Genomic DNA, 27,549 nt, shown 5'->3' on the forward strand with positions numbered 1-27,549 from the left:
GGATGATGTGGATGGAGGGGCAGATGTGCATCCTGACTACCTGAGCTCTGTTCATTAGGAAGACTAACACTGTGTTGCATGATGGCGTATTTAGACAAGAGTATGAGCTTGTTCACCACGGTTTGATACAATTGTATTTCAATGCTATATTGACTGTTCTGTTGTATATTTTACTGTACATACTATTTATTACAAATTACTATAATTTGCACATTGAATATTTAGATGGAGATGTAATGTAAAGATTTTTACTCCTCACATATTTGAAGAATGTAAGAAATAAAGTCAATTCAATTCAGTTGTATTTATTGAGATAGAGTGTGGGATAAGACCTTCCGGCCCTTCAAGCCGCTGTGCCCAACAATCCCCCAATTTAATCTGAGCCTAATCATGGGACAATTTACAATGACCAATTAACCTACCAACCCATATATATCTTTGGACTGTGGGAGGAAACTGGAGTACACGAAGGACACCCATGCGGTCATGGGGAGAACTACATGGTACACACACTTTGATAATAAACTTACTTAAAGCTTTGAACTTTATTAATTCCATCTCACATGCTACTAACAGTGTGCTCAATCCAAATCTGTGTTTCCAACATTAAATCTGTCGAAGACTACAGAGGTCTAAAAACCCCAGAGGAAACCCAGGCATTCCACGGGAGGACATACAGAGGACGCCGTGATTGAACTCCAATGCCCTGTGCTGGAGTAGCAATGTCATTCAACTATACACCTGAATACAGCCTCCAGGGCCAAGATGCAAAGCACAGTACCAACAGTCACACACAGCAATATAACTATGGCAGCAGAAAAACATAGTCACAAAAAATAGTAATATAGCCCAAGTCCCTGAGTGTCGTGGCCTGTAGGTTGATGGCATGGGATGTTTGTCCTGCAGCCACATTCACACACCAGTGCAGCCACTGAAGAAAGGAATCCAGGTTATCCTACTCCAAGTGAACACTGGAGGGAACCACTGACAGGAGGGTCCAGCCTGGACCCCCACTGGACACCGCCTCCAGCGTCTCCTCCCCTGGGTCACTGCAGCAGATGACCCCGTGGCATGAGGGCCTGGCTCATGCAACAACCAAGGCCACACAGCTCCCCTGCTGTCAGTCATGCAAACAAACCAGTGAAATTAACTTGCAATATTGTACATTACCAAAATCCAACAGGGTCTTGTGACCAGAAGGAAAATGTCCAAGGCAATGATTTGCACCATTTATTGGATCGTGCACCACCTCCGACACCTTCCTCCATTGGTGACTAACAGGTTGTAACACAGTACAAAATGCCTTGCTAAGAAGCAACTCGTTGATGGAGCAGACCTTTAGTACTTGATGTTTTCAATATCCAGCAGTGTCTTTTGCTTGCAAAAAAAAGTCATAAAGGATGAACAATTACGTCCTTGCTTGGACATAGAGAGGCCACTGCAACCAAGCACACTGCCATCTTACCAGAAGTTGTTGTTCAGACCAAACATCACAATGGGGAAGAAATGTAATCGAAGTGACTTTGACCGTGGAATGATTGTTGGAGCCAAACAGGGTGGTTTGAGTATCTCAGAAACTGCTGCTCTCTTGGGATTGTCACACATAACTATCACTAGAAGTTATAGAGAATGGTGCAAAATACAAAAAAAAATCCAGTGAGCGGCAGTTTTGTGGGCAAAAGCACCCTGTTAATGAGAGGAGGTAACTAATAAAGTGGCCACTGAGTGTAAATCCTCGGCTTAACTGTGAAATCTTCTGACCTTAATGACATTTTAATTTAGCTTTCTTCAGCCATTTACAGTCTTGCCATTGTCTATCATCTGTGGTTAAAAAGGTTGAATACATGCAATATGTATAAAATGCTGGAGGAACTCAGGAGGTTAGGGACCATCTATGGAGATGAATAAACAGTCAACTTTTTGGGCCGAGACCCTTCATCAGGACTGGAAAGGAAGGGAGAAGATGCCAGAATATGGAGGTGGGAGGAAGGGAGGGAGGTGGTGATGGGCAAAACCAGGTGGGTGGGTGAGGAGGAAGTAACGGGATAGGTGGAGAAGGTAAAGAGCTGAAGAAGAAGGAATCTGATAGGAAAGGAGAATGGACCATGGGGGAGAGGTGAGGAGGAGGGACACAGGGAGGTGGTAGGCAGGTAAGGAGAAGAGGTAGAGACCAGGGTAGGGAATTGAAGAAGAGGAAAGGGGGAAGGGAATGCATACACTGTATTTCAAAGTTATTAAAGTTAATGGATCACAGGTATGACTGGAGAAAACCTTTTCACTTGTAAACTAAAATGTGAAGAAGATTCTCAAATTATATAAAAAGTGAAACAATTTTTCAAAAGTTGTATTGAAGATATAAGCAACACCCCTATGCAGCAAGACATGACCACTGTTCAGGCTGGAACTAAAATATGACAACTAACACAATGCTGTTGGTGGAAGACAATGGTCATTTCCAAACATGAATCACCTGTCCATGAAATCCAATTGCATTAACACTGGCAAATAACCCACTTCCATCTTTCTGGAGCTCTCCATAGACCAAAATCCTGACCATACAAATGCTTTTGCTACAAGGACAGCGAAAGAGATCTCAGATGGTGACAAGAAGGTGCACAGGAGTGAAAGAGATCAGCTGGTTGAATGGTGTCACAATAACAACCTTCCACTAAACATCAGCAAGACCAAGAGAATGATTGTGGATTTCAGGAAGGTGAAGTTGGGAGAACACACACCCGTACTCAACCCTAACCCTGAAATAAGATGGTGCCAGCAACCAACACAATTAACGCCGATGTCCTGCCGTCTGCTCACGAAACTACTTCTTCTCCTTCTTTTAAATATACTTCTACTACCAATCTGTGTACAATTGGAGCTTGTAATTTACATCTTGATAATGTGGTTTTGGACCGACTGAGTGCTTTTGCTATCTCTGAGAGAATTTGGCATGGTTGAGAACGGAGTGTGAGACCTAATGGAGAAGTGCAAATCCACAATTGGCTCCAGTTTTCGACCAAGTCGCCAATGAAAACGTCCAGCAAGATTGAAATCATCAATCAGATGAGAGCGGAAGGAGAGCAGGTGTCCAGCATTGTCTGCTTGTGTTTGACCTGTTTCCCTCTCCCTCTCATTCACTGCTGTCAGAGGAAGGTACAGGAGTCTTGGGCAAGTTTTGATCAGCATGTTTGTGGATTGGACTTGTTTTTAGAGGGCTCTGCAGTTCATGTTATATGGGTTTCTGGTTACTCCTTTTTTACTGCTACTCTGCTCGATTTTGATGGACTGACTCTGTAGCCTGCAGTCAACAAACAACAGTGCTAAATTGAACTGAACTGAACTAAACTGAACATTCCTAGACTGTTTCAATTACTGTGCAGTTTGATGTTTAATATTCTGTGTGTTATTTGCTCATTTTTTGCCATTTGCTCGATTTATTCTATTTTTCTGTGCATTGGGAGTTTGATATTTTCTTTGAACAGGTTCCATGGAGTTTCTTTATTCCGTAGCTGTCTATGGGGAAGACAAATCTTAGGGTTGTATACTGAATACATACTTTGATAATAAATGTTCTTTGATCTTTGATTGAGGGGTCAGTGGAAAAGGTGAGCAGTTTCGAGTTCCTTGATGTCAACATCTCTGAAGATCCTTCCTGGGCCCAAAACTTCAATGCAATGATGAAGAAGCCATGCAAGCAGCTCTACTTTATTAATAGTTTGAGGAGATTCGGTGTGTCACAAATTAGTCTTGCAAATTTCTATGCATGTACAATGGGGAGCATTCTGACTGGTTGCATCACCACCTTATACGGAGCCTCCAACGTACAGGGTTGCAACAAGCTGCAAAGACTCAGCCAGCTCCATCGGGGGCACAACCCTTCCTACCGTTGAGGACATCTACAAGAGGTAGTGCCTCAAGAAAGTGGAATCTATCTCTGAGGATTCTCACTATATGGGGTATGTCCACTTTTCATTACTACCATTATGGAGGAGCTGGAAGATCTACACTCAATGATTCAGGAACAGCTTCTTATCTGCCATCAGATTTCTGAACAATGCATGAAAACATGACCGCTACCTCATTATTCTTTTTTTTTTGCACTATTTATTTTGTAATTCATAGGTATTTTATGTCTTTGCACTGTGCTGCCACAAAACAACCATATATCATATAAGCAATGATAATAAACCTAATACTGATTCTGAAAGACCAGATGCTTCACAATGAGTAGTTGATTTTAATCACCGGTTTACTGGCTATCTTTTACTTAACTAAAACTGTGTTAAGATCACTGACAAAACCAGTTTGTATAAAGATTAATTCTATCCCCAACTGCAAGTTATTTCGTAGATTTGATTTCACATCTTCGCCAATTTCCTATGAGTTACTTTTTCATTTGAAATAGACATCTTTTAAAAAATCTCTTCTGAACAAAAAAATAGTTCAGCTTTCCCACAAAAATTAAATTCTGAATTCCCAAAACTCCCGGACTTGTTTTGTAAAGATTCAACCAATTAAGTAAAAGTTACACTGAAAGCTACTGTTTCAATTACTATTAGGCTATTCAGGCATTCAACAAGCTTCTTGAGTAAACTGCACAATCAAGAGACTGATAGCAGCAGATTTAGGCACTTTCACACTTTACAATATAAAGGGTCTGGACATAAAATTCCATTTGTCTTTCATTTTGGAAAAGATGCAAATTTTCATTGATTAAATTACAGAAACAATATTCCAAAATCATTTGGAATGATCAAAATACAGAAAAATACAATTAGATATTCAGAGTCTTTAGAATTATTACCCATTAAGTCATGCCACCCTGTTTAACAACACAGTTATTCAGCTTTTCTTTGTTTCAGATTCTCCATGTACATCTCAAGAGACTTTTGAATAGAATCTTTACTGATAAAATTGACAAAATTTTGTATATCTGCTTCCCTTTGAGCCAAAAGTCGTTCAAGTATTGGTTTCCGCATCATGGTCTTGCTTATTTGCCGAGCATGATCTGCAAGATAAATGGTTTAAGAAGGTAAGGGGTCCAAAAAAGAAATGAAAGAGAAAACCTTACCTAAAGCGATTTATTAATTACAAATAATCCTACGTTAAGAAATGGGAATTAAAAAGTACATTCAAGCTATCTGAAGTTATGTCATTTCTTAGGTCTTGCCAATCAAGCTGTGTGTATTGACTGAATTTACCACATTTTGAAGCCATGAGGGGTGAAAACTACTCTGTAACTGATAAACTGCTGATCACAAAAGGATCCATGGGAGTAAGTTAATAACATATAGCTCTTTTTTTTTTGTGTGCCATACTCTGCCAGAGCCTCGGCGACCACTTTTCAAGTGGTTGTCTTGGAGGAAAGATTCTGTGAGTAGTCCCCCATGTCCTTCTCACAGTGCAGTTTTTTTTACGAGGCCGAGTTGCAAGCTCGACACTCAACCCGGCACGGATGGAAAGTGTGCCCGGGAGCGGCCCGACTGGATTCGAATTCGGGAACCTTTGCTCCGGAGTCTGGTGCTGATGTCACTGCACCACCAGCCAGGTTATATAGCTCTTTAGGGCTTGAGAAAGTACACCAAGAAATGATTAATTAGTAGCAATGCAGGGATATGCCACAAATTAAATGAAGAAGAACTTCAATCTGCCACGCCACTGATTTCCTGACCTCAGTCACATTTAAGGAATAGTCCTGAGGAGAGGTTAGAGGCCCCTTTGTACAAATAGAATTGCACAGAGAACTAGCTCAGTGCTGTGACTAGCACAGAATGCTAAGTTCAGAGAATGCAAATTGCAAAAAAGCATGTGACATGGAAAACTGAAAGATATGTAACCTAACCAGAACTGTGTAGTTAAGCATGCACTTAGATGTGAAGGAGGAAAAGGATATTTGGAATACCAGTAAAGTGGATGAGGTTATATTCAAATCAGCAATGTTCATTTTGGATGGTGCAACAAGATTGAGAGGCCAAGTGTCTACTTCTGCACCCAATTCACATGTTCACACACACTTTCTATATTCTGGTCATGAATGGTAAACCTAAAATGTTACTTAAAAAATGGATGATCAAATACTTCTAAAAAAGAACTAGTATGTAGAGATGAACTCAGATAACAGACTATTTTAAGTTTAGTTTCTGTAACAGTAGTACATTGTTACTACAGGCATAAAAGATGGTTATCGATGCAAAGACGTGTACAGTGTGTCTTCTTGGAGGCCAACTATGGAAATTCAGCACAATATAAATGGCACAATTTTGAAAAAGTACTGGCAAGGTAAGCTTGGTGTCTATACAAATAATTTTAATGTAGGCACTGGATGAGTTACTTTGGTTTATAGATGTACAGAATAGAAAACTAAAAAGTCAGACTAGAATTTTGTAAATTGCTGCTTAGGCTTTAGCTGGAGTACTGTGAACAATACTAGATGTAGATTAAGAAGTTAAGGGCTTAAAACAAGGGAGGTTTACCATAAGTTAGCAGAGATAAGGGGCTTTAGTGATGGTTTAGTAATGGCTTTAGGGCATGTCATTGGTAGTATCGCTGCGAGTACAACACTTTACAGCACCAGCTGTAAGATTGGGGTTCATTTCCTGCCGCTGCCTGTAACGAGTTTGTATGTTCTCCCCATGATCGCATGGGTTTCCTCTGGGTGCTGCGGTTTCCTCCCATGTTTCAAAGACATACGGGTTAGGGTTGGTAAGTTGTGGGCATGGCAACACTTGTGGACTGCCCCAGAACGTCATTGGACTGTGATGATCATTGTCACAAATGACATATTTCACTGCATGTTTTGATGTATATGTGACAAATAAAGGTAATCTTTAAAATCTTTAATGGGGGTAAGTTAGGACTGCCATCCTTGAAACAAAGAGGTGGGTCAGAATAAAATGATTACAGCTTTAAAGGGAGATGTGAAATAGAGAGAAACTATCTCCCCTACTGAGATAATCATAAAATACACATTCAAAATCGCTGACAATACACACACTTATTTATTTAATGCAGTAGTCCTCAGAATCTTAAAACTTGATCTGAAAAGCTGATTTCATAAAAGAAAATAAAGTAACTCAAAAAGGTACTTGAGGATGTAGAAGTTACAAGACTACAGATAAAAATGTAGAGGATAATTACATAAAGATGACTGCTTTAAGAACATTTGCAGGTATTGCAGGCTCCCTTTTTCTATGATTACATGATTACAGTGTACAAATTTGTGTAAATTTTTCATGGCCCTAGCTAGTATGAAAGCATCGTGTTCTGGTTAGAACCTCAGATGAGGCCAAAGGTTATTATAACCAAGTAGAGTTATTGATTTTGGCAAACAAAAACATATTTTGCAAATAAAGAACATAGAGGCTGAATTTTAACACTCTAATGGAACCACATCTCAAAGACTTTCTCAATGTGAAACATTCACACGAGATTCAGAGATTACAAAATTAGTATTGTTTTTTTTCCAATTTATGCAGTGACAAAGTAATTTTTAACTACAACTGAGCACATGTTCAGCACCTTTTAATGTAAACATTTTTCTTTAATTTTTTTGCGGGATAAAATAAAATCTTCCTCAAAAAGATTCATCAGAACTATTTTACGTTTTACTATTTTTAAATTTAGAAAAGTTTTACCTGGAATAGTCAACCATTCAGACATCGTGCTCAAAGCAGTAGACATAATTTTATCTTGTGCCACTAGGCGATCAACAAGTCCAATTTTCAAAGCCTCTGGAGCACTGTACAAAATGCCAAGTTGAAGAGAATGCTCTGTAGCTCTCCTTCCAATGGTATTTTTCATGGTGTCCTTGAACCTTTGATGGTGACATGGAGAAAAAGCTACACTTTAAATTAAAATCCATTCAGTATTTAATGAATGGCGCAAGAAAAAACAAACTGCTGAAGGAACTCAGCAATTCAGGCAGCATCTGGGGAAGCAAAGAGATAGTCGACTTTTCTGGTGCACCACGCTGCAGCTCGATGACATTTAGCTCATACGGGGGACTGAGGATTGACAGATAGGAGCTACAGGGAGGCAGTCACCACTAGGTTGCAGGAGGCAGGTAAATGGGTGACTGTCAGGAGAAGGAAGGGAAATAAGCCACCAGTACAGGGTATCCCTGTGGTTGTTCCCCTCAATAATAAGTACAGGTGCACATTCCTTTATCCGAAATTCTCAAATCCAAAAAGCTCCGAAAACCGAAGTTTTTTCCGCCAACAGCTGACGTCACTCGGGTGTGGCGTGGCAGCACTAGCAGGGGCCGCCAGATGTCAGTTGTGGCTCAGCGCTCATACTGGTTACACATGCATTTGCTGTTCACTGATATTTAGTGTTCATTATTGACTTTGAGTTTAATTTCACTGTGAAAATGTCAAAAAGAGCTGCAGATACCCCTATGGGTAACAATGAGAAAAAGAGAAGGAATCTTCTCTATCACGCAGAAAGTGGAGTTATTGCAGAAGCTTGATCGTTGTGTGTCTGTGCAGCGTCTTACTAAAGAAAATAGCGTCAGAACTACCACTGTATATGATTTAAATGAACAGAGAGACAAGTTACTGAAGTTTTATAGTGACAGTGACATTCTACATTTATTCCAATAAGTCATTTACCACGTGTTTGATTCGGTTCGTTTGAGGCTGTATATTTTTATGTTTTATTGAACGTTTTTGTTGGAAATAAAATTTCTTCCTGTCATTATTCCCTAAACTATACAGTATAACAATTACTTACATAACATTTACATTGTATTAGATATTATAAGTAATCTAGAGATGATTTAAAGTATACGGGAGGATGTGTGTAGGTTTGGTGCACCGTCGGGTCCTAAAGTCCACCGAACTGGGACAGGTTAAATAAGGGACTTGAGCATACGTGTTTTTTCGTATGGCGGGGGGGCAGATCTGAAATCTGAAAAATTCTGAATTCCGAAATGCAACTGGCCCCAAGGATTTTGGATAAGGGATTGTGGACTTGTATACCATTTTGAATACTATTGAGGGGGACCACCTACCGAGGGGAGTCACAGCGACTGGGTCTCCGGCACTGTCTAGCACTGTGGCTCAGAAGAGAAAAGAGGTGAAGAGGACTGCAGTAGTGATAGGAGATTCCATAGTTTGAGGTATAGAGAAGAGAATCTGTGGATGTGATAGAGACTCCCGGATGGTATGTTGCCTCCCAGGTGCCAGAGTCAAGGATGTCTCAGATCGGGTCCACAACATTCTAAAGGGGAGGGTGAGCAGGCAGAAGTCTTGGTACATATTGGCACCAATGACATAGATAGGAAAGGCAAGGACGTCCTGAAGAGCGACTTTAGGGAGCTAGGTAGAAAGCTGAAAAGCAGGACCGCCAGGGTAGTAATCTCTGGATTGCTGCCTGTGCCACGTGCCAGTGAGGGTAAGAATCGGAGCATTTGTCATATAAATATGTGGTTGAGGACTAGCGCAGGGTACAGGGGTTCAGATTTCTGGATCATTAGGACTTCTGCTGGGGAAAATACGACCTGTACAAAAGGGACAGGTTACACCTGAACCCGAGGGGGACCATTATCCTTGCGGGCAGATTTGCTCGAGCAGTATAGAAGGGTTTAGGCTAATTTGGCAGGGGGATGGGAACTAGAGTGATAGGGCTATGGATGAAGCAGTTGGTTTACAAACAGACGCAGTGTGTAGAGGGACTGCTAGCAAAGACAGGCTGATGATAGGGCAAGATTGCAGTCAATAGGATGAGTTGCAATGTAAAAAGGGGACAAAATCAGAAAAGGGTGATGAATATGGACTGAAAGTGTTATATTTGAATACACGCAGTATACGGAATAAGGGTAGGTGGACTTACAGCACTTTGAGATGGGCAGGTATGACATTGTGGGCATCACTGAGTGTTGGCTGAAAGAAGATTATAGCTTGGAGCTTAACATCCAAAGATACACTGTATCAAAAGGACAGGCTGGTAGGCAGAGGGAGTGGGGTGACTCTGTCGGTAAAAAATGAAATCAAATGGTCAGAAAGAGGTGACATAGGATCAGTAGATGTAGAATTGTTGTGAGTAGAGCTAAAAAACTGCAAGGATAAAAAGGCCCTAATGGGAGTTATATACAGGCCTCCAAATAGTAGCAAAGATATAGGCTATAAATTGCAACAGGAGATAGAAAATGCATGTCAAAGGGGTAATGTTATGATAGTCATGGAGGATTTCAACATGCAGGTACATTGGGAAAATCAGGTTGGTGCTGGATCCCAAGAGGGGGAATTTGTAGAATGCCTTAAAGATGGCTTTTTAGAGCAACTTGTGGTAGAGCTCGCTAGGGGATCAGCTATTCTGGATTGGGTGCTGTGCAATGAACTGGAATTGATTAGAGAGCTTAAGGTACAGGAACCCTTAAGGGCCAGTGATCATAATATGATAGAATTGACCCTGCAAATTGAGGGGGAGAAGCTAGAGTCAGATGTATCAGTGTTACAGTGGAGTAAAGCGAATTACAGAGACATGAGAGAGGAGCTGGCCAAAGTTGATTGGAAGGGGACACCAGCAGGGATGACAGCAGAGCAGCAATGGCTGGAAATTCTGGGAGCAATTCAGAAGGTGCAGTATATGTACATCCCAAACAAGAAAAAAGCAGGATGATGCAGCCGTGGCTGACAAAGGAAGTCAAAGCCAACATAAAAGCCAAGGAGAGTATACAATAGACCAAAAATTAGTGAGAAGTTAGTGGATTGGGAAGCTTTTTAAAATTAACAGAAGGCAACTAAAAAGTCATAAAGAGGGAAAAGATGGAATATGAAGATAAGCTAGCAATAATATTAAAGAGGATACCAAAAGTTTCTTCAGATATACAAAGAGTAAAAGGGAGGTGAGTGTAGATATCAGTCCGCTGGAAAATGAGCTAGAGACTGCTACACTGCGAAGTCTCTTCCAAGGATGCCGACTCTGAAGCGGAACAAGTGCCACACCTGCCCCTACACCTCCTCCCTCACTACCATTCAGGGCCCCAAGCAGTCCTTCCAGGTGAGGCAACACTTCACCTGTGAGTCTGTTGGGGCACCTACTGTATCTGGTGCTCCCGGTGTGGCCTTCTATATATTGGTGAGACCCGACACAGATTGGGAGACCGTTTTGCCGAGCACCTATGTTTCATTTGCCAGAAAAAGTAGGATCTCCCCATGGCCACCCACTTGACTTTCACTTTCCATTCCCATTCCAACATATCTGTCAATGGCATCTCCTATTGTCGCAAAGAGACCACACTCAGGTTGAAAGAGCAACACCTGATATTCCGTCTGGGTATCCTCCAACCTGATGTATAAACATCGATTTCTCGAACTTCCAGTAATGCCCACCCCCTTCACCATCCCCTTTTCCCTCTCTCACCTTATCTTCTTACCTGCCTATCACCTCCCTCTGGTGCTCCTCCCCATTTTCTTTTTCCATGGCCTTCTGTCCTCTCCTATCAGATTCCCCCTTCTCCAGCCCTCTTTCACCAAACAACTTCTCAGATCTTTGCTTCACCCCTCCCCCCTTCCAATTTTGCCTATCACCTTGTGTTTCTTCCTCCCCTCCCCCCACCTTCTAACTCTGACTCCTCAACTTTGTTTTCCTCTGGTCCCTGTGAAGGGTCTCGGCCCGAACCATCGCCTAGACACCTTCCATAGATGCTGCCTGACCTGCTGAGTTCCTCCAGCATTTTGTGTGTGTTACTTAGAGAGGTAGTTATAGGGGACAAGGAAATGGCAGACGAACTGAATAAGTATTTTGCATCAGTCTTCACTGTGGAAGACTCTAGCAGTATGACAGAAGTTCGAGAGTGTCAGGATGCAGAAGAGAGTGAAGTTGCCATTACTAGGGAGAAGGTGCTTGGGAAAATGAAAGATCTGAAGGTAGATAAATCACTTGGACCAGATGGTGTACACCCCAGGGTTCTGAAAGAGGTGGCTGACGAGATTGTGGAGGCATTAATATTGATCTTTCAAGATTCACGAGATGGTTCCAGAGAACTGGAAAAATGCAAGTGACACTCCACTCTTCAAGAAGGGAGATAGGCAGAAGAAAGGAAATCATAGGCCAGTTAGTCTGACTTCATTGGTTGGGAATATGCTGAATGTGATTGTTAAGGATGTGATTTCACGGTAGTTGGAGACACATGATAAAACAGGCCAAAGTCAGCACTGTTTCCTCAAGGGAAATCTTGCCTGACAACATCCGTTGGAATTCTTTGAAGAAATAACAACCAGGATAGACAAAGGAGAATCGGTGGATGTAGTGTACTTGGGTTTTCAGAAGGCCTTTAACAAGGTGCTGCACATGAGGCTGCCTAACAAGTTAAGAGCTCATGGTATTACAGGAAAGATACTAGCATGGACAAAGCAGTGGCTGATTGGCAGGAGGCAAAGAGAGTGAATAAAGGGAGCCTTTTCTGATTGGCTGCCAATGACTAGAGGTGTTCACTAGGGGTCTATGTTTGGACTGCTTCTTTTTACATTGAACGTCAATAATCTGGTAAATCTGTAGAATTTGATGTCACAGGCGGCTCCGGAGGCCAAGTAATTGGCTATACTTAAGGCAGAAATTGATAGATTCTTGATTAGTCAGGTATGAAGGATTACAGGGAGAAGACAGGAGATTGGGGCTGAGAAAAAAAATGGATCAACCATGATGAAATGGCGGAGCAGACTCCATGGGCTAAACAGCATAATTCTGTTCCTATATCTTAGGGTCTTATAGTAAATCTGATTCTGATTCTGAGACTGAAGAATGCAGAACAAAAGGAAACAAGATCCATAAGGAAGAAAACAAGAAAGAGAGTTATAGATCTCAGAATACAAAGGAAATTTGAAACATGAAAAAGGATAGCAAAGGAAATATCAAACTAAGTAGAAATGGAGATTGAAGAGTTAGAAAGACATGACAGAATTATGCACATAAATAGTGGAGACAAGTAAACTCCAAGAATCAAAGAAATACATAGCTCAAGTTATGAGATTGAGAATCCTGACAAATCGCATAATACACAATAATAATAATAATAATATATTTAGCTGAATAATATTTGATGACGTACCAGAAAGGTGCAACAATTCCAAGCTTTGTCTCATTAAGGCCAATCCCATACTTTGGATTATCTGCCATAATACGGTAGTCACAAGCCATTGCCATGAGACATCCTCCAGCAGGACTGGCTCCCTAGAATAATAACCAAAATGCCGATTTCAAAACATGCACCACTGTCTACTACATTAGCTGAGTTACTTAATACGTTTCCAATTGTTACTTTTAAGAATAAAAGTCCCATATACACGACAGCTATGAAGAGTTAAAAGCAAAAGACAGAATGACTCATTTATGATTATGAGGACACACAGTCCCCTTTTATTATCATTTAGTAATGCATGCATTAATAAATGAAACAATGTTTTTCCAAAATGATATCACGAAAACACATGACAAACCGACTTAAAAAACTAACAAAATACAAATAATTATAACATATAGTTACAACAGTGCAATGCAATACCGTAATTTGATAAGAACAGACGATGGCACAGTAAAAGTCTCAAAGTCTCTCGAAAGTCCCATCATCTCACGCAGACGGTAAACCTCCAGCGCCGCCAACTTGCCGATGCAGCATCCTAGAAGCATCCAACCACAGTCCGACTCAGAGTCCACCCGAAAACTCCGAGCCTCCAACCACCTCTTCGACATCGGGCACCGAGCACCATCTCTGTCGAGCATTTCGACCCCGGCCCTGGCAACAGGCAATAGGCAAAGCCGAGGATTTGGGGCCTTTGTCTCCGAAGATCCTTCACAGCAGCAGCGAAGCAGGCATTTCAGAAGTTACTCCAGATGTTCCCCTGCGCTTCTCACGGCTGTCTCCATCAAATCCGGATTGTGCACGGCCCCCTAGTTACACATAATCGATATTCATTCGGAACGGTTGCGCGCGCTGCGTTGCGTCGCCATCTTCTCCTCCTCCTACTATCATTTGATAGTAATCTTGGTTCTAAGTCTAGGTATATGCAAGTTCTACTTAGAGACTGGTGTGCAAATATCTTGGGTGCCACTTCAGTTTATTTCTGAGCAAGAACTGCAAAGTGTTCTGAGCAAGAACTGCAAAGTGTGAAGGTGGGAGTCAGTAGAGACCGTAATGGGTTCAATACACAACATACTGTGCATTGACCTCTCACGAGCCAATAATGACTGCAGTGTATACTCTGTCCTAACTGGCAAAACTTCACTGACCTGCCCACGTAATTTGACAGTCTCTTCCTCCAATTAATCCCAGGCCAGCTGGTCTCATCAGTGTTTAGCGAGAGTCACATTCCCAGTCCCTTCATTTGTCACATTGCGACAGCAGTACATTGCAGCACATGATAATAAAAAGAAAAACTAGAAAATTACAATAAGAAATTAATAAAATATTACATCAGAGCAAAAAAGAAAAATAGTGAGGTAGGCTACATGGGTTCAATGCCCATGCAGAATTCTGATGGCAGATGATGCTAGTTTAAAGGCACACAGCCAAAGATTTGTTTCTCAACTTAATAGGCAATGCCTTACAAAACAGCTTCCTTAGTACGAAGGAATGTGGAAATAAAATGAGTGTTCTTTGCTCTGAAATATTAAATCTGTTTCTCTCCATTCAGATACCACCTGACCAGTTGTGTATTTCCAGCATTTGTGCCTTTTTACGAGATTTACAGCACTGCAGCTTTTTATTTTACTTTATGAAAATATCTTTGTAGTCCATTCTTGATTGAATAAGAAAGCAAACACATTGATTTCTTTGGTATCCACCATTATCTTGTAAATGAATAACAGTCCCTCAAACTTCTGTGCTACCTCAGATAACCTTGTTTACAGTTTATCTCTATGGTTTCACCCTCTTATCAGCTTGATGTCACCTCACACTCCCTGACCCTTGCTGTAGCTTCACGAACTTTTTTGTCTCCTTTTCAGTTTTGATGAAGAGTCTCTAAATAGAGATGGTAACTGTTTCTCTTCCTGCAGATGCAGCCCGACCTGCGGAGTAGTTACTACATTCTTTTGTTTTTGTTTTACCTCTCCTTTGCACATATCCAGGACAAAGTAGTAGTGTGATCACTCGAGTATGATGTTCTATTGAGAGATTGTCTATTTGTGGGTCCTTGGGTGGCTGTAGAGGCTGAACCAAGATCCACATATTCTGGTGCAGTGTGGGCAAAAGTAAGAGGTGGCTGTGGTTAGTGGTTGAGTCTTTTGGTTTGCTGTCTGCAGCACAGCAGAGGTCACAGTCATTTAACGCAGTTCCCACTTAATCAGATTTCCTCTAAGTGTATCTATTGAGTCCAATGTCTTCCCAGTTTTTAGATGTAACGTTGGATTTCTTCAGGCTGATTTTGATGTTATCTTTGAAGTGTTTCCTTTGCCCACCAGAAGCTCAATAACCTTCCTTCAACTGGGAGTAAAGGATCTGTTGGAGGAAACATGAGCTTGGCACTTGGATGACATAACCTGTCCATCAAAGTTGGTGTTGCTTTATCGATACACATTATCCATTCAAACAGATCAAAATCTGTTTGATTTTTTAAGTAAATGACAAATGTGAAATTCTTAAATGAACTTGGTTCTGTAGGATTTCATGTTCCACTTCAATTGTTTTCTTTATGAACAATGTCAGGATAAATAACAATCCAAACAAACAATTTACAAATTGTAATGACTATTGGATCACTTACATTGATTGCAGCAATGGTCACCAAGTTAGATCCGTACAACTTCAACCACATTTCCTGAACAGATCTCCAGAACTCTCCTGTATGCTCCGGTGACTTCCCATACATCTCAGTGATATCCAAGCCACCAGAAAAGATGTTGGGGATAGACTAAAATTGAAGCATAATTATATTTCATCCTTATGAAAGGTAGAAAAAAAATCAAAGACTTAGAAAGCTTATTATGATCATCTTGTACTTTGGACTGATTTAATTTTAAGGTGAAATTCCTTATTGTACATATTGTTTCTTCAGGCCACACCATTAATTCAGAAAGCTATGTTCCTTGGGAACAGATTCATTACTGTGTGAACATATGCCTGATATACCAACCAATGAGGAGCTGGCTTCTGTGCTCCACCCCTTGAACTCATTACTACAGATTGGGAAGAAATGGCAATGGACAAAGCAGTGTGAGGTGGCTTTCCAAAAGGTAAAAGAAATGGTGACGGCAGACACTTTACTCACACATTATGTTTCACATCGTCCAGTGAAGCTTGCCACGCACTGCTTGGGATGCCAACACATCCAGAAGAAAGATATCCAGAGCTGTCAGAACCACTTCCTGCAGTCCCAGAGTCAGCTCCTACAACTACCATGGAGAAGGCCCCAGAATCCGAGATAGTTTCACAACCACAAGTCCCTCCTGCCAAGCAAAGTGACCCACTCTCCTTGTCAGGAAAGACATTATCCCACAAGTGTAACAAAACCTCCACAGCAATTAAATCTTTAGGCATGCATGGGAAGATTTAAAATTTACTATGCTGCGGATGTTTCGATATAATAGTTGTATCATATAGTATATTGTATATATGTTGAGTTACATTCTGTATTTGGTTGGAGTTTGTAGTTAAGCAGGGAGGAGTGTTGTGGATTTAATATTTCAGTGATATTTAAGTAAGCATTCTTTATTTGTTTAAATAATTTATTATGGGTTATATGTAAAAATACATGAAATGCATTCGTCATGATGCTACCACATGATGCCTATGTGTCTTGCTTAAAGTAAAAACAAAACTAGACACATTCTCCTGGGTTCCCATCTTTTTCTTGTAATTAGTTTCATGTCTTAAAGTTATAAAACGTAACAGTGTTGAGAACAGATTCAATTAGAACATTTTAAAGATAATTATTTGTATGTTTCACTTGGAACAAAAGAAATCTACAGAAGAACTGTATAAAGAACACAATGAATGTAGTCATTCTACCAAAGAGCCTGCATAATCCTGATAGAATAAATGCTATGTTATTCCATGAATAAATTAACCAGGATCATTGACCATACATACAGAAGTGAGGATAACTCCACGACATCCTCGGTCCATCTCAAGTTTTTCTAGGTTAATTGCAAACTCTGTGAGAAATTCCAGGTTTAGACTGTTAACGGGAGGCTTCTTCATTTTAATCACAGCAACTCCTGAAAATAAATGATAAGTTTTAAACTCTTTTTTTTGTCATCCTTTTATGCAATGAAAAGTGAGTCAGAAGTTGATGGCGAACAGGAAAAAAATACGGATTTTGACCAGAGGGTAAGGAGGCTTTGCACATCTATTAAAAACATTTATAGAGTTATAGTGATAGCTGTTCCATTTCTGCTACAATGAATTCACTGTCTACAGTGGAATAACTGCAATGTCTTGAAATGGTTGTATACACAGCGCAGTTGAAAATCTCTGGCTTTTTGAAATACATGATTCAATCCCTACCCCTGAACTTTAGCATATAATTTCAGTCATCAATAACCTCATGTTTAATTTTGTTTTAGTTCCACAGTTGATGGGAGATTCAGTAAGTAAAAGGTAAGTAATTACCCTTCTATAGAATCATGTAAGATCCAGACCATTCACCATCTCTATAGCCGGTCCTTCAAAACTCACTGGGAGATCAGTAATTTGGCGATTTTTAAGTTTTCAAGATCAACATCTTCTCTGGTAACATTTTTTAACAAATCCTTCAGTTTACCATTCTCACTTATCCCTCTGCTCTTTAGTTAATTTGTCGGGGAAGATGCAGAAAATCGAACACAAAGGAATTTGTTTAATTCTTTTGTCATTTTCTTACTTTCGTTTGTAAATTCTCCTGTCCCTTTCTGCAGGGAGCCCATATTCCTCCCCCCCCCATTATATTGGCAAAAGTTTACAGAGGCAGATTATTCTGTATTTACCTGAATTGTTGTCAAGTTCCACGACCATGTTCTTATTTGTGAATGATCTCCTCTGACCTGATGCCCTACATGGTAACTGGCATAAAATCCTTCCTGGCTTATACTGTAAATTCTTAATACTGTTAAGTGATGCATGTCCTAAAACACAAAAAAAAATTGCAGCTGTTATATGGAGAGGGAATGCGAAAATCTAATCCTAGCCATATCTCTTTCGTTGTGTGGTACAGTAATAATCTTACACTTCTTATTAAATTGATCTCATGAGGACACAAGGAACATGAACAGTACTAGGTCACACGGCCCATCAATAAGATCATGGATGATAGGACCTTGCATTCAATGCCACCTTCCTGCCCCTTCTCCTTTATGCATAATTCTCCAATTGTCTAAAAATCCATCTATTCAGTAATTCCATTTCCAAGACTCTGTTGTAGAGCATTCCAAATATTGTCAACTCACAGATTCAAGCCTTCTTCATCTTCCTCTTAAATAGCAAATTCCCTTTAATCTGAAACTTGGTCCTGATTCTACTTTCCTCTCAGAATCTAATGTTTTCAAAGTCATTTGAGTCTCTAAACTCTGCTGAATACAGATTCAACCTTTCCTCATCCAACCCTCCCCCCAATCTATTCCAGGAATCAACCTCTTGAACCTTCTCTGAATTAACTCCAATATATTTAAGTATACTTACATATGGAGACCAACAGTGAACATAGTGTTCACCAAAGCCCAGCACAGTTGTGGCAAGATCTCTGTACACATGTACTCTACTTCCCTTTCAATAAAGGGCAATAGTTCATTGCTTTCCTTACAACTTGCTGCATCTGCATGTTAACTACGAAGTCAAGTTTATTATCATTTAAATATATATATGTATATAACGTATAGAACCATACAACATTATATAGAAACAAGCTATTTCTTCGAGCCAGGGAGTAAAGCACAGTAGTACACATAACACACAATAACTTATGAAGGTACGTATAAGTCTACAGATGAATCACACATAAATCACAAGCTAAAGTGCATTAATTTTAAATATTGGAAGGTACGGAACAGATTAACCAGTGACACTTTGAATACGATGCGGCCAGGAGTGCAGAAACCTAATGGCCTGGGGGAAGAAACAGTTTCTCATCCTGACCATTCTTGTTTTTATGCATCATAGTCTCCTGCCTGATGGTAGAAAGTCAAAGAGGATGCTGGATGGCTGGGTGGGATCCTTAATAATAGTAAGGGCCCTACATATGCAGCACTCCTGATAAATGTCTCCGGTAGATGGTAGAGAGACCCCTACGATCCTCTCAGCTGTTCTCACAGCTCACAGTCCTTTGTAGGGACTTCTGGTCCAATACTCAACTCCTCCCATACCAGATGGAGGTACAACCTGTCAGGATGCTCTCAATGGTGCTCCTGTAAAACACAGTTAAAATGGGGGCTAGGAGCCTTGTCTGCCTCAATCTTAGGAAGTGGAGGTGATGCTGTGCCTTCTTGTTCAGGGAGATAATATTAAGGGACCGGGTGAGGTCATCCATGATGTGAACTCTCAGGAACTTAGTGCACTTAACTCTCTCTACATAGAGCCATGTACTCGCAGAGGGGGATGGTTCGTCTACACCTTCTTTAACTCCACAATGATTTCCTTTGTCTTCTCCAAGTTCAGGCTTAGGTGGCTGTTCTCACACCAGCCGCTCCGCTTCCTCTCTATACTCCGTTCATCATCGTTCTTGATAAGGCCCACCACTGTTGTGTCACCTGCAAACTTAATGACACGGTTTGAGCTGGATCCTGTCATGTGTCAGCAGTGTGACCAGTAGCGGACTGCTCAACGTAATGGGACTAGAGATGTTGCTGCCCACACGGTCTGACTGTGGCCTTACTGTTAAGAAGTCCAGTATCCAATTGCAGAGGGAGGTGTTGAGACCCAGTGAGGACAGTTTTCCCACCAGTTTCTGGGGTATGACGGCGTTGAACGCCAGACTGAAGTATATAAACAGCAGTCTGGTATATGAGACCCCATTTTCCAATTGGGACAGGACAGAGTGGAGAGCAGAGGCTATTGCATCATCAGTGGATCAACTTGAGTGAGAATTGAACTGGAAAGGATCTAGTGTAGCCGGGAGAAAGGCTTTAATGTGCTCCAGGACCAGCCGCTCAAAGCATTTCATTATGGTTGATGTTAATGCCACCAAACAATAGTCATTTAGGCAGGTTACTGTCTCGTTCTTTGGCACTGGAATGACGGCCACCTTGAAAGCCAAAGGGACAATGGATTGTTCCAGAGAGATGTTGAATATATCCGTCAGCTGGGCTGTAGTCTTTCAGAACCGGACCTGGTATATTATCGGGCCCCGCAACTTTGCATGGGTCGACTCTGGCCAGGGTCTGCCTCACCTCGGCTTCAGCCATACAGAGTATCTGTTCACCTGGGGGAAGGGGTTCCTTCCTCACCAGCACTTTTTTCTGCGCATCAAACTGGATATAGAGTATATTGAACCTCTCAGGAAGTGAAGCATCCTGGTAAAGCATCATGAGTCCTGATGAAGGCCCGAAGCGTCGACTATACTCTTTTCCATAGATGCTGCCCAGCCTGATGAGTTCCTCTAGTGTTCTGTGTGTGTGTCACAATCCCTCAGCCTGGCACGGACCTTTGCAGTAAGCCATAGCATCTGATTTGCCCGCACCTGGATGTGTTTCATGATGGTAACATTCTCAGTACACTTCTCTATGTAGCTGGTCGCAGAGTCCACATATTCCTCAATATTAACATGGTTGCCATAGGTAGCAGCCTCCCTGAATATTCTCCAGTTCCTATTATCAAAGCAGTCCTGTGGTGCAGAGACTGCACTGTCGGACTATGTTTCTGCCACCTTTAGAACTGGTTTGACCCGTTTGATCAATGGTTTGTATGCTGGAATTAACATGACAAATACGTGATCTGTGAGGCCAAGGTGGGATTGAGCAACTGCTTTATAGGCACTTGGTATGTTATTGTAAACCAGGTCTAGTGTATTTTCTATAGTGTATACCTCTGGTAGCAAAATCAACATGCTGGTGGAATTCAGACAGGACTGTCTTTAGGTTCACATGGTTAAAATCGCTTGTGATGATTAAAATACCTTCAGGGTGCTTAGTTTGAAAATACTGATAGCGCTGTATACCAACACAGTGCATCGCTGGCATTAGCAGAGAGGGTGTGGTGATATATACAGCTGCCAATGCAATTGTGGTGAACTCCCTCAATAAATAAAATGGTTTGCACTTCACAAAAGTGAACTCAATCATTGGTGAACAATGGGGCACCACTGTTAAAGCGTCTGTACACCAGTTTTTATTTATGTAAATATAGATATTACCACCGCATGCCTTGTCTGAGATTGCTGGATTCCTGTCAACCTGAAACGCACTGAAACCCTCCAGCTGGATGACTGTGTCTGGGATGGATTCATGAAGTCTTGATTCCATGAGAATGTGTGCACAGAAGTTTCTACCTCACTGTTTCAGTCTCAGGCACAGGTAGTCCAGTTTATTTTCAAGTGAGCGGACGTTTGCCAGTAAGAATGAGGGGAGAGCTGACCTGAAGGGCTTCAACCTAAGTTGTTCCTGAATTCCAACGTGTTTTCCCCCTTTTCGTTTCTTTGCGCTCCTCTTCCTATGGTATCACTCACGGAGGTCTGTAGCAGGCAATGGTGTGCACAATAAGCCCAGACTGCCGAGCTCCTCTGCAGTTCAACAGTTCATAATGAGGTAGAATTGCAGTGTACAGTATATTTCATAGCTGGTTGCATTTTCCGATCGTGACAAAGACATACCGGACACGGACGAGCTGTTACGTCCAGAGATGATGTGGTCGCTGCGTCTGAACACGCCGTCATCTTGGAAAGTGTTTCATGATCTCTCTATGCAGCAGCATTCAGTAGTCCCCCCATTTAAACAGTATTTTACTTCTCCATTTTAGCTTTGAAAATGAATAACATCACATTATACCCCATCAGCCATTGTTTTGATCACTCAATTAATCTATCTATATCCCTTTGCAGACATGTTGCATCATTTTCCTACAACTTGCTTTCCCAAATATCATTGTGACAGGTGTAAATTGAGATTTCGCTAATCATGGCTCATCTAAGTGTGAATGGTTATCTAATCTTCTATCTGTTCTACTGTCCCCAGAGCAATAAGCTCTTACCTTCTTGTGCTGCCTCACCAAAGAACCCTTGAAAATCCAGATCCTCATTCACCTTTCTCTGTCCTGATAGTTATAATGTCACAGAGCTATAGTAAATCGACCAAGCCCCACTTCTTTTTCACAAAGCCATGTTGACTCCAGCAACTTGCCTTGGAACTACTTAACTTCTATTCTTTTTTTTTAAATTTAGAGATACAGCATGCAATAGGCCCTTCCCCGCAACCCACCTCATTTAACCTGAGGCTAATCACAGGACAATTTACAATGACCAATTAAGCTACTAACTGCAATGTCTTTGCAATGTGGGAAGAAACCAGAGCACCAAGAGAAAACCCATGCACTCTAGGGGAAGGACTTACAAACTTCTGATGCTATTTCATTCCCATAGCAACTCCAACAACAGCTTCTAAATAAAAGCTGAAAATAAATCTTGACATTGGGCCAGAGAATTGTATTCAGTTATGAAATAAATAATAGCTCCTGATGACAAATATGAAAATAAATGAGGGAAGAACCTAGAATGTAATAATGTAGGGGACAATTAATACAGTAAATAAAATCCCCTCCACCCCTCTATTCTCCACTCTGGCCCTTTTATTTTCTTGTCACTTACCTATTACATCCCCCTGGGTCGCCTCCTCCTATAGTCCACTCTTCTCTCCTATCTGATTCTTTCTTCTCCAGCCCTCGACTTTTCCTACCCACCTGGCTTCACCTATCACCTTTCAGCTATCCTTCCCCTCTTTCCACCTTTTATTCTGGCATCTTCCCCCTTCCTTCTCAGTCCTGAAGAAGGGGATTAGACTGAAACATTGACTGTTTCTTCATTTCCATAGATGCTGCCTGGCCTGCTGAGTTCCTCCAGCACTTTGTGTGTGCTGAGTAGAATAGCCTGTTTGAGGAAGAGTAATGAAAGAGGAGAGAATCCAAATAGAAGTGGACCAGCACACCATGAATACACAAAATAGAAAACGTTCAGCAAGTTCACAAAATACTAAATCTCAGAAGATAAGAGACTGCATAAGAAGTGGAACTAAGTGTCTTATTAAACGCAGGAGCTTATGTTGGACTTGACTTTTTCCGTTTTAACCGAGAAAGCTGAAAAAAGGGTCAAACTATTTTTGAATTTTTATCTCAGCCATAAACATCCTTGCTTGCAATAATTATCAACCAGGCAGATTTTCTTGGCTGAACTGCAAATGATTCGGCCCACTGCTCTGACTCAGTCCCCACCCCTACGTTTAAGTTTATGTGGATGCCAGTTCATACTGTCTTAGGACTTTCAATCTCAGAGTCAGGTGACAGGGCACAATTACATCCCACACAACCTATCACAGATGCTTGTTTTCTGAATATTCTGGCAGCCTTTGACAGAGCAATGTTCCGTTGCCAGTCTGAGGGGTTCTGTGAATGCTTACATAGCTCTGCTAGTCAGACACAAGTGAAACGAATAAACTATTTTAATTAAGAAACAATAAATACATTATTTGTTTTTCTATAAAAGTATTCAAGTTATTAAAACATTATAGCATGAATAAATATTCAAATGCACTAATAAACATTCATTAGTATTTAAAATGACAAATGAGGATTTCCATCCTACAGTAGGTTGGATGATGCAGAGGAATCCTAGACTTATTTTCCGATTCCATGTGGAATTCAGTGGTAGGACACAGTACGGTATGGTCTTAGATGCAAGTGGCAGCTTCCTTACAGATTTGACACCTACAGCACTGTAATGAGCCAATATTTTCACTCATTTTTCTTTAAAAATACCATATGTGGCTTTCAAAACACATATTAACTGCAGATAATAAATAAATCATCTTATATGAAACCAAGTTATGAAGAAACAGCCAGAAGTTTTAAACTAGTACTGATTAAATGTGAATTATCTGCAAAGCATTACTCAGTCAGTACAAACTGAGCAACTTCATTTGTCACTTTAAAACCAATCACAAGTTGTCATCTATGGTTACCTTGTATGAATATAAGGTGATTACATAGTCATAGTCATACTTTATTGATCCCAGGGGAAATTGGTTAATTTTTAAATCATACCCCATAGTTTAGATGAAGATAACACAAAATTTCTGTAAGTAATAAATTAAATATCAATTTTGTGCCTCGTTACAGAGAAACAGTATTCTTGATCTCCCAGGTTGGTGCTAATGTTGAGAACTAAATACAAGGCAATTTGAAGTAATCAGCTTTACTCAATGAAGCCACAAAGAAAACAAATTACAAAAATATTTTTCATTATTTCTGGATAAAAGAAAAATGTTGGATATAGTGGTGGTAAAATAAACAATCATGGTGCTTATGTAAAGACTATAAGTGGCTATATTTTCATCAGGAGTTGAGGAGATTTGGTTTGTCACCTAAAACACACAAAAACTTCTACAAATGTAACATGGAGAGCATTCTCACTGGCTGAATCACTGTCTGGTTTTGGGGGGAGGTGCTACTGCACAGGATCGTAGTAAGCTGTAGAGAGCTATAAGATTAGTCAGCTCCATCATGGGTACTAGGCATCCAAGGTATCTTCAAGGAGCCTCAGAGAAGTGGCTTTATCAAGGTCCCCCACCACCAAGGACATGCTCCCTTCTCATTGTTACCATCAGGAAGGAGGTACAGAAACCTGAATGTACACACTCAGTGATTCAGGACAGCTTCATCCCCTCTCCCATCCAATTTCCAAATGTCATTCAATCAATGAATACTACCTCACAAATTCTTTTTAAAAATTCTGTTTTTTGTACTACTTATCTTAATTTATCATGAATTGCATTGTACTGCTGCTGCAAAGTCAACAAATTTCACGACAAATGCCGGTGATATTAAGCAACACACATAAAAAACGTCAACTGTACCTCTTCCTATAGATGCTGTCTGGCCTGCTGCGTTCACCAGCAATTTTTATGTGTGTTGCTTGAAATTCCAACATCTGCAGATTTCCTCGTGTTTCCGGTGATATTACGCCTGATTCTGATTGTAGCTGACAAATTATTGGAAAGTACCAAGTGCCTACATTAATATCTCTGTTACGCTGTATGTAGATTTTACCAAACTCTTGAAATCCATCCCAAACATCCAGGATTTCTTCTGTTCATTGCATCAACTATCACAATCTCCAAAAGCAGGCAATTGCAATATGAATTCCAACACAAAATGGGGATGGAACTGGACTCTCTGACGGTGGTGTCTGAAAAGAGGATGCTGTCCAAGTTGCATGCCATCTTGGACAATTCTCCCATCCACTACATAATGTACTGGTTGGGCACAGGAGTACATTCAGCCAGAGACTCATTCCACCAAGATGCAACACAGAGCGTCATAGGAGGTTATTCCTGCCTGTGGCCTTCAAACTTTACAACTCCTTCCTTAGAGGGTCAGACACCCTGAGCCAATAGGCTGGTCCTGAACTTATTTCCTGGCATAATTTACATATTACTATTTAACTATTTATGGTTTTATTACTATTTAATTACTTATGGTGCAACTGTAATGAAAACCAATTTCCCCCGGGATCAATAAAGTATGACTATGACTACTAAATATATCCATAAAGTTATCAAATTTAACTTGAATAGCTTTGTGGAAATTTTGGAGCCTATCAATGCTTTCCCTAAAGAAAACAGGAAATCCTATCTGCAACTTGAAGATGAGTAATGGACTAGGAGCTGGTACTCCTTACTGATACTAAGCTCTCCGTTTAGCTGTCCAAGGCAAGAATAAGGTTGTATTCTGTCCCCTCTCATAGTTATCAACTTCTATAACAGTTAAAGTTTGTGCAGAGACGTAATCACTTGACACTTCTGCAATTCAAACTAGAGTAAACATGCCACCAGAAGTCCAGGTAAAAGATTGCAAAAGTAACAAATACAAAGGTAAATTGCTAGAACTGTTTGATGACTTTCAGGCCAGATCTGAAGATTTGCTGAACTTCAGACTCTGCTTCTCCTACCTTGATTATGATTGATGAAGGAGTGAAGGAGTCTTATTTTCAAAAAGATGATTATGGAAACATTCACTGTATAGATAGAATTACCGGAACTCCAAGAAGTGCAAGCTCTGAACATGATCTGCATGTTAAGAGTCTACAAATGAATTCTGGAAGCAATTACCAGGACCAGTATCCTCATTACAAGAATAGCATCATATGACTCATTTTAATTAACAGCATATTGTTTTGAATCACAGTATTTTTTGATGAAATTCATCAAATTAGTATTTCCTTGACATTTGGCTGAGAAACCCTAGATTATTTGAGAACTTGCTAAGAACATTCCCAAACACAACCATATTGGAGAATCACAAAGCCTCCAATTCCACCGTAAATAGGATAGAGGAAGATTATGCTTAACAACTTTCTAGAAGTTGGAGTGTCTGCAGTAAAAATGCATACCTTGCAGCTCTCAAACTTCTGAATATCATTGAATTGCTCTGAAGGTTAGCAAGTTTAGCCACACTGCTATAAATTAAATGGTTTAGTCTGTTAGGTGGCACAGGAACAATTTGGCATTTAATTGGAATTTAAATGAAGACAATTGCACAAATAAGCTTGTACAGCACATGGAAAGGACACAAGGTCAAAAGTATACCTTCTAAAGATATAAAGGTCAATTTTCTATTGGTATATGGCAATTGACAATCACTATATTACTGTTTTTACTGGAGATGATCCACATACTGGCAGTAAAAGGTGCACAGGCCTTGTACATTTAACATATTAGGGTTGGTATTTGTGATCAGTAATGATAGCACTGTATCAATAGAGAACGCAGTAGAGTAGGAATGGTGAATGCAGTACGAAGTGAGAATTGCCACTGATGTACTAGATAGTGTAGTGTTATAGTGACATTGGGTAGGGTAATGGTATAAGCTACACTCACAAAACGCTGGAGGAACTAAGGAGGAAAGGCAGCATCCATGGAAAAGAGCAGTCCTGATTAGGGGTTTCGGCCGGAGGCGTCAACTGTTTGCTCTTTTCCATCGATTTTGCCAGGCCTGCTGAGTTCATCCAGCGTTCTGTGTGTTGCTTTGGATCTCCAGCATCTGCAGATTTTCTCTTGCTTGTGAATGGTACAAGCTGTGGGGATGTTGGGTAGGGTAAGAGCACTGTGGTGATACCAGAGAGGATACTGGCACTTCATTGCCGCTAATAGTGATACCAGGCAGTCCACTGATGCCAGGTAGGCAGAGAGCATTAAAGGGTTTAGCACTAGCCAGTGCCCTGGTGCCGGGCAGGCGAAGAACGGGGGCCGAGCCTACAATTCCTAATTTCCCTCCAATATTTGGTACCGGTCCAGTTAATTCCGGCCTGCACCCGGAGGCCGCCACCCGCTGGACCCCGGTGTCACAGACCTGAACAAAACCCTCGAACCGCCTTCAACAGCGCCGCCATTTTTTGCCGGGGAACAGAAACCGGAAGCTGTGGGGCGGAAGCAGTGCTGCCT

The 27,549-nt window shown here is 40.8% G+C and overlaps 1 protein-coding gene and 1 long non-coding RNA gene across 2 annotated transcripts; one reads left to right on the plus strand and one right to left on the minus strand.

Moving 5' to 3' along the window:
• Window positions 1-556: 556 nt before the first annotated feature.
• Window positions 557-27,549, minus strand: eci1 (enoyl-CoA delta isomerase 1). The gene is made up of 7 exons (XM_063059027.1): window positions 27,458-27,549; window positions 17,902-18,039; window positions 17,027-17,154; window positions 15,702-15,848; window positions 13,049-13,170; window positions 7,632-7,810; window positions 557-5,005 (listed from the first exon to the last, which is right to left on the minus strand). The coding sequence occupies exons 1-7, from the start codon at window positions 27,495-27,497 to the stop codon at window positions 4,836-4,838; spliced, it is 924 nt and encodes a 307-aa protein (XP_062915097.1). The 5' UTR covers window positions 27,498-27,549; the 3' UTR covers window positions 557-4,835.
• LOC134352002 (uncharacterized) lies at window positions 17,242-23,483 on the plus strand. Its single transcript, XR_010019323.1, has 3 exons — window positions 17,242-17,266; window positions 17,503-17,536; window positions 22,927-23,483. It is a non-coding gene; the product is annotated as an uncharacterized LOC134352002 (long non-coding RNA).

Source organism: Mobula hypostoma, chromosome 9, assembly GCF_963921235.1.
Source record: "Mobula hypostoma chromosome 9, sMobHyp1.1, whole genome shotgun sequence".
NCBI lineage: Eukaryota > Metazoa > Chordata > Chondrichthyes > Myliobatiformes > Myliobatidae > Mobula > Mobula hypostoma.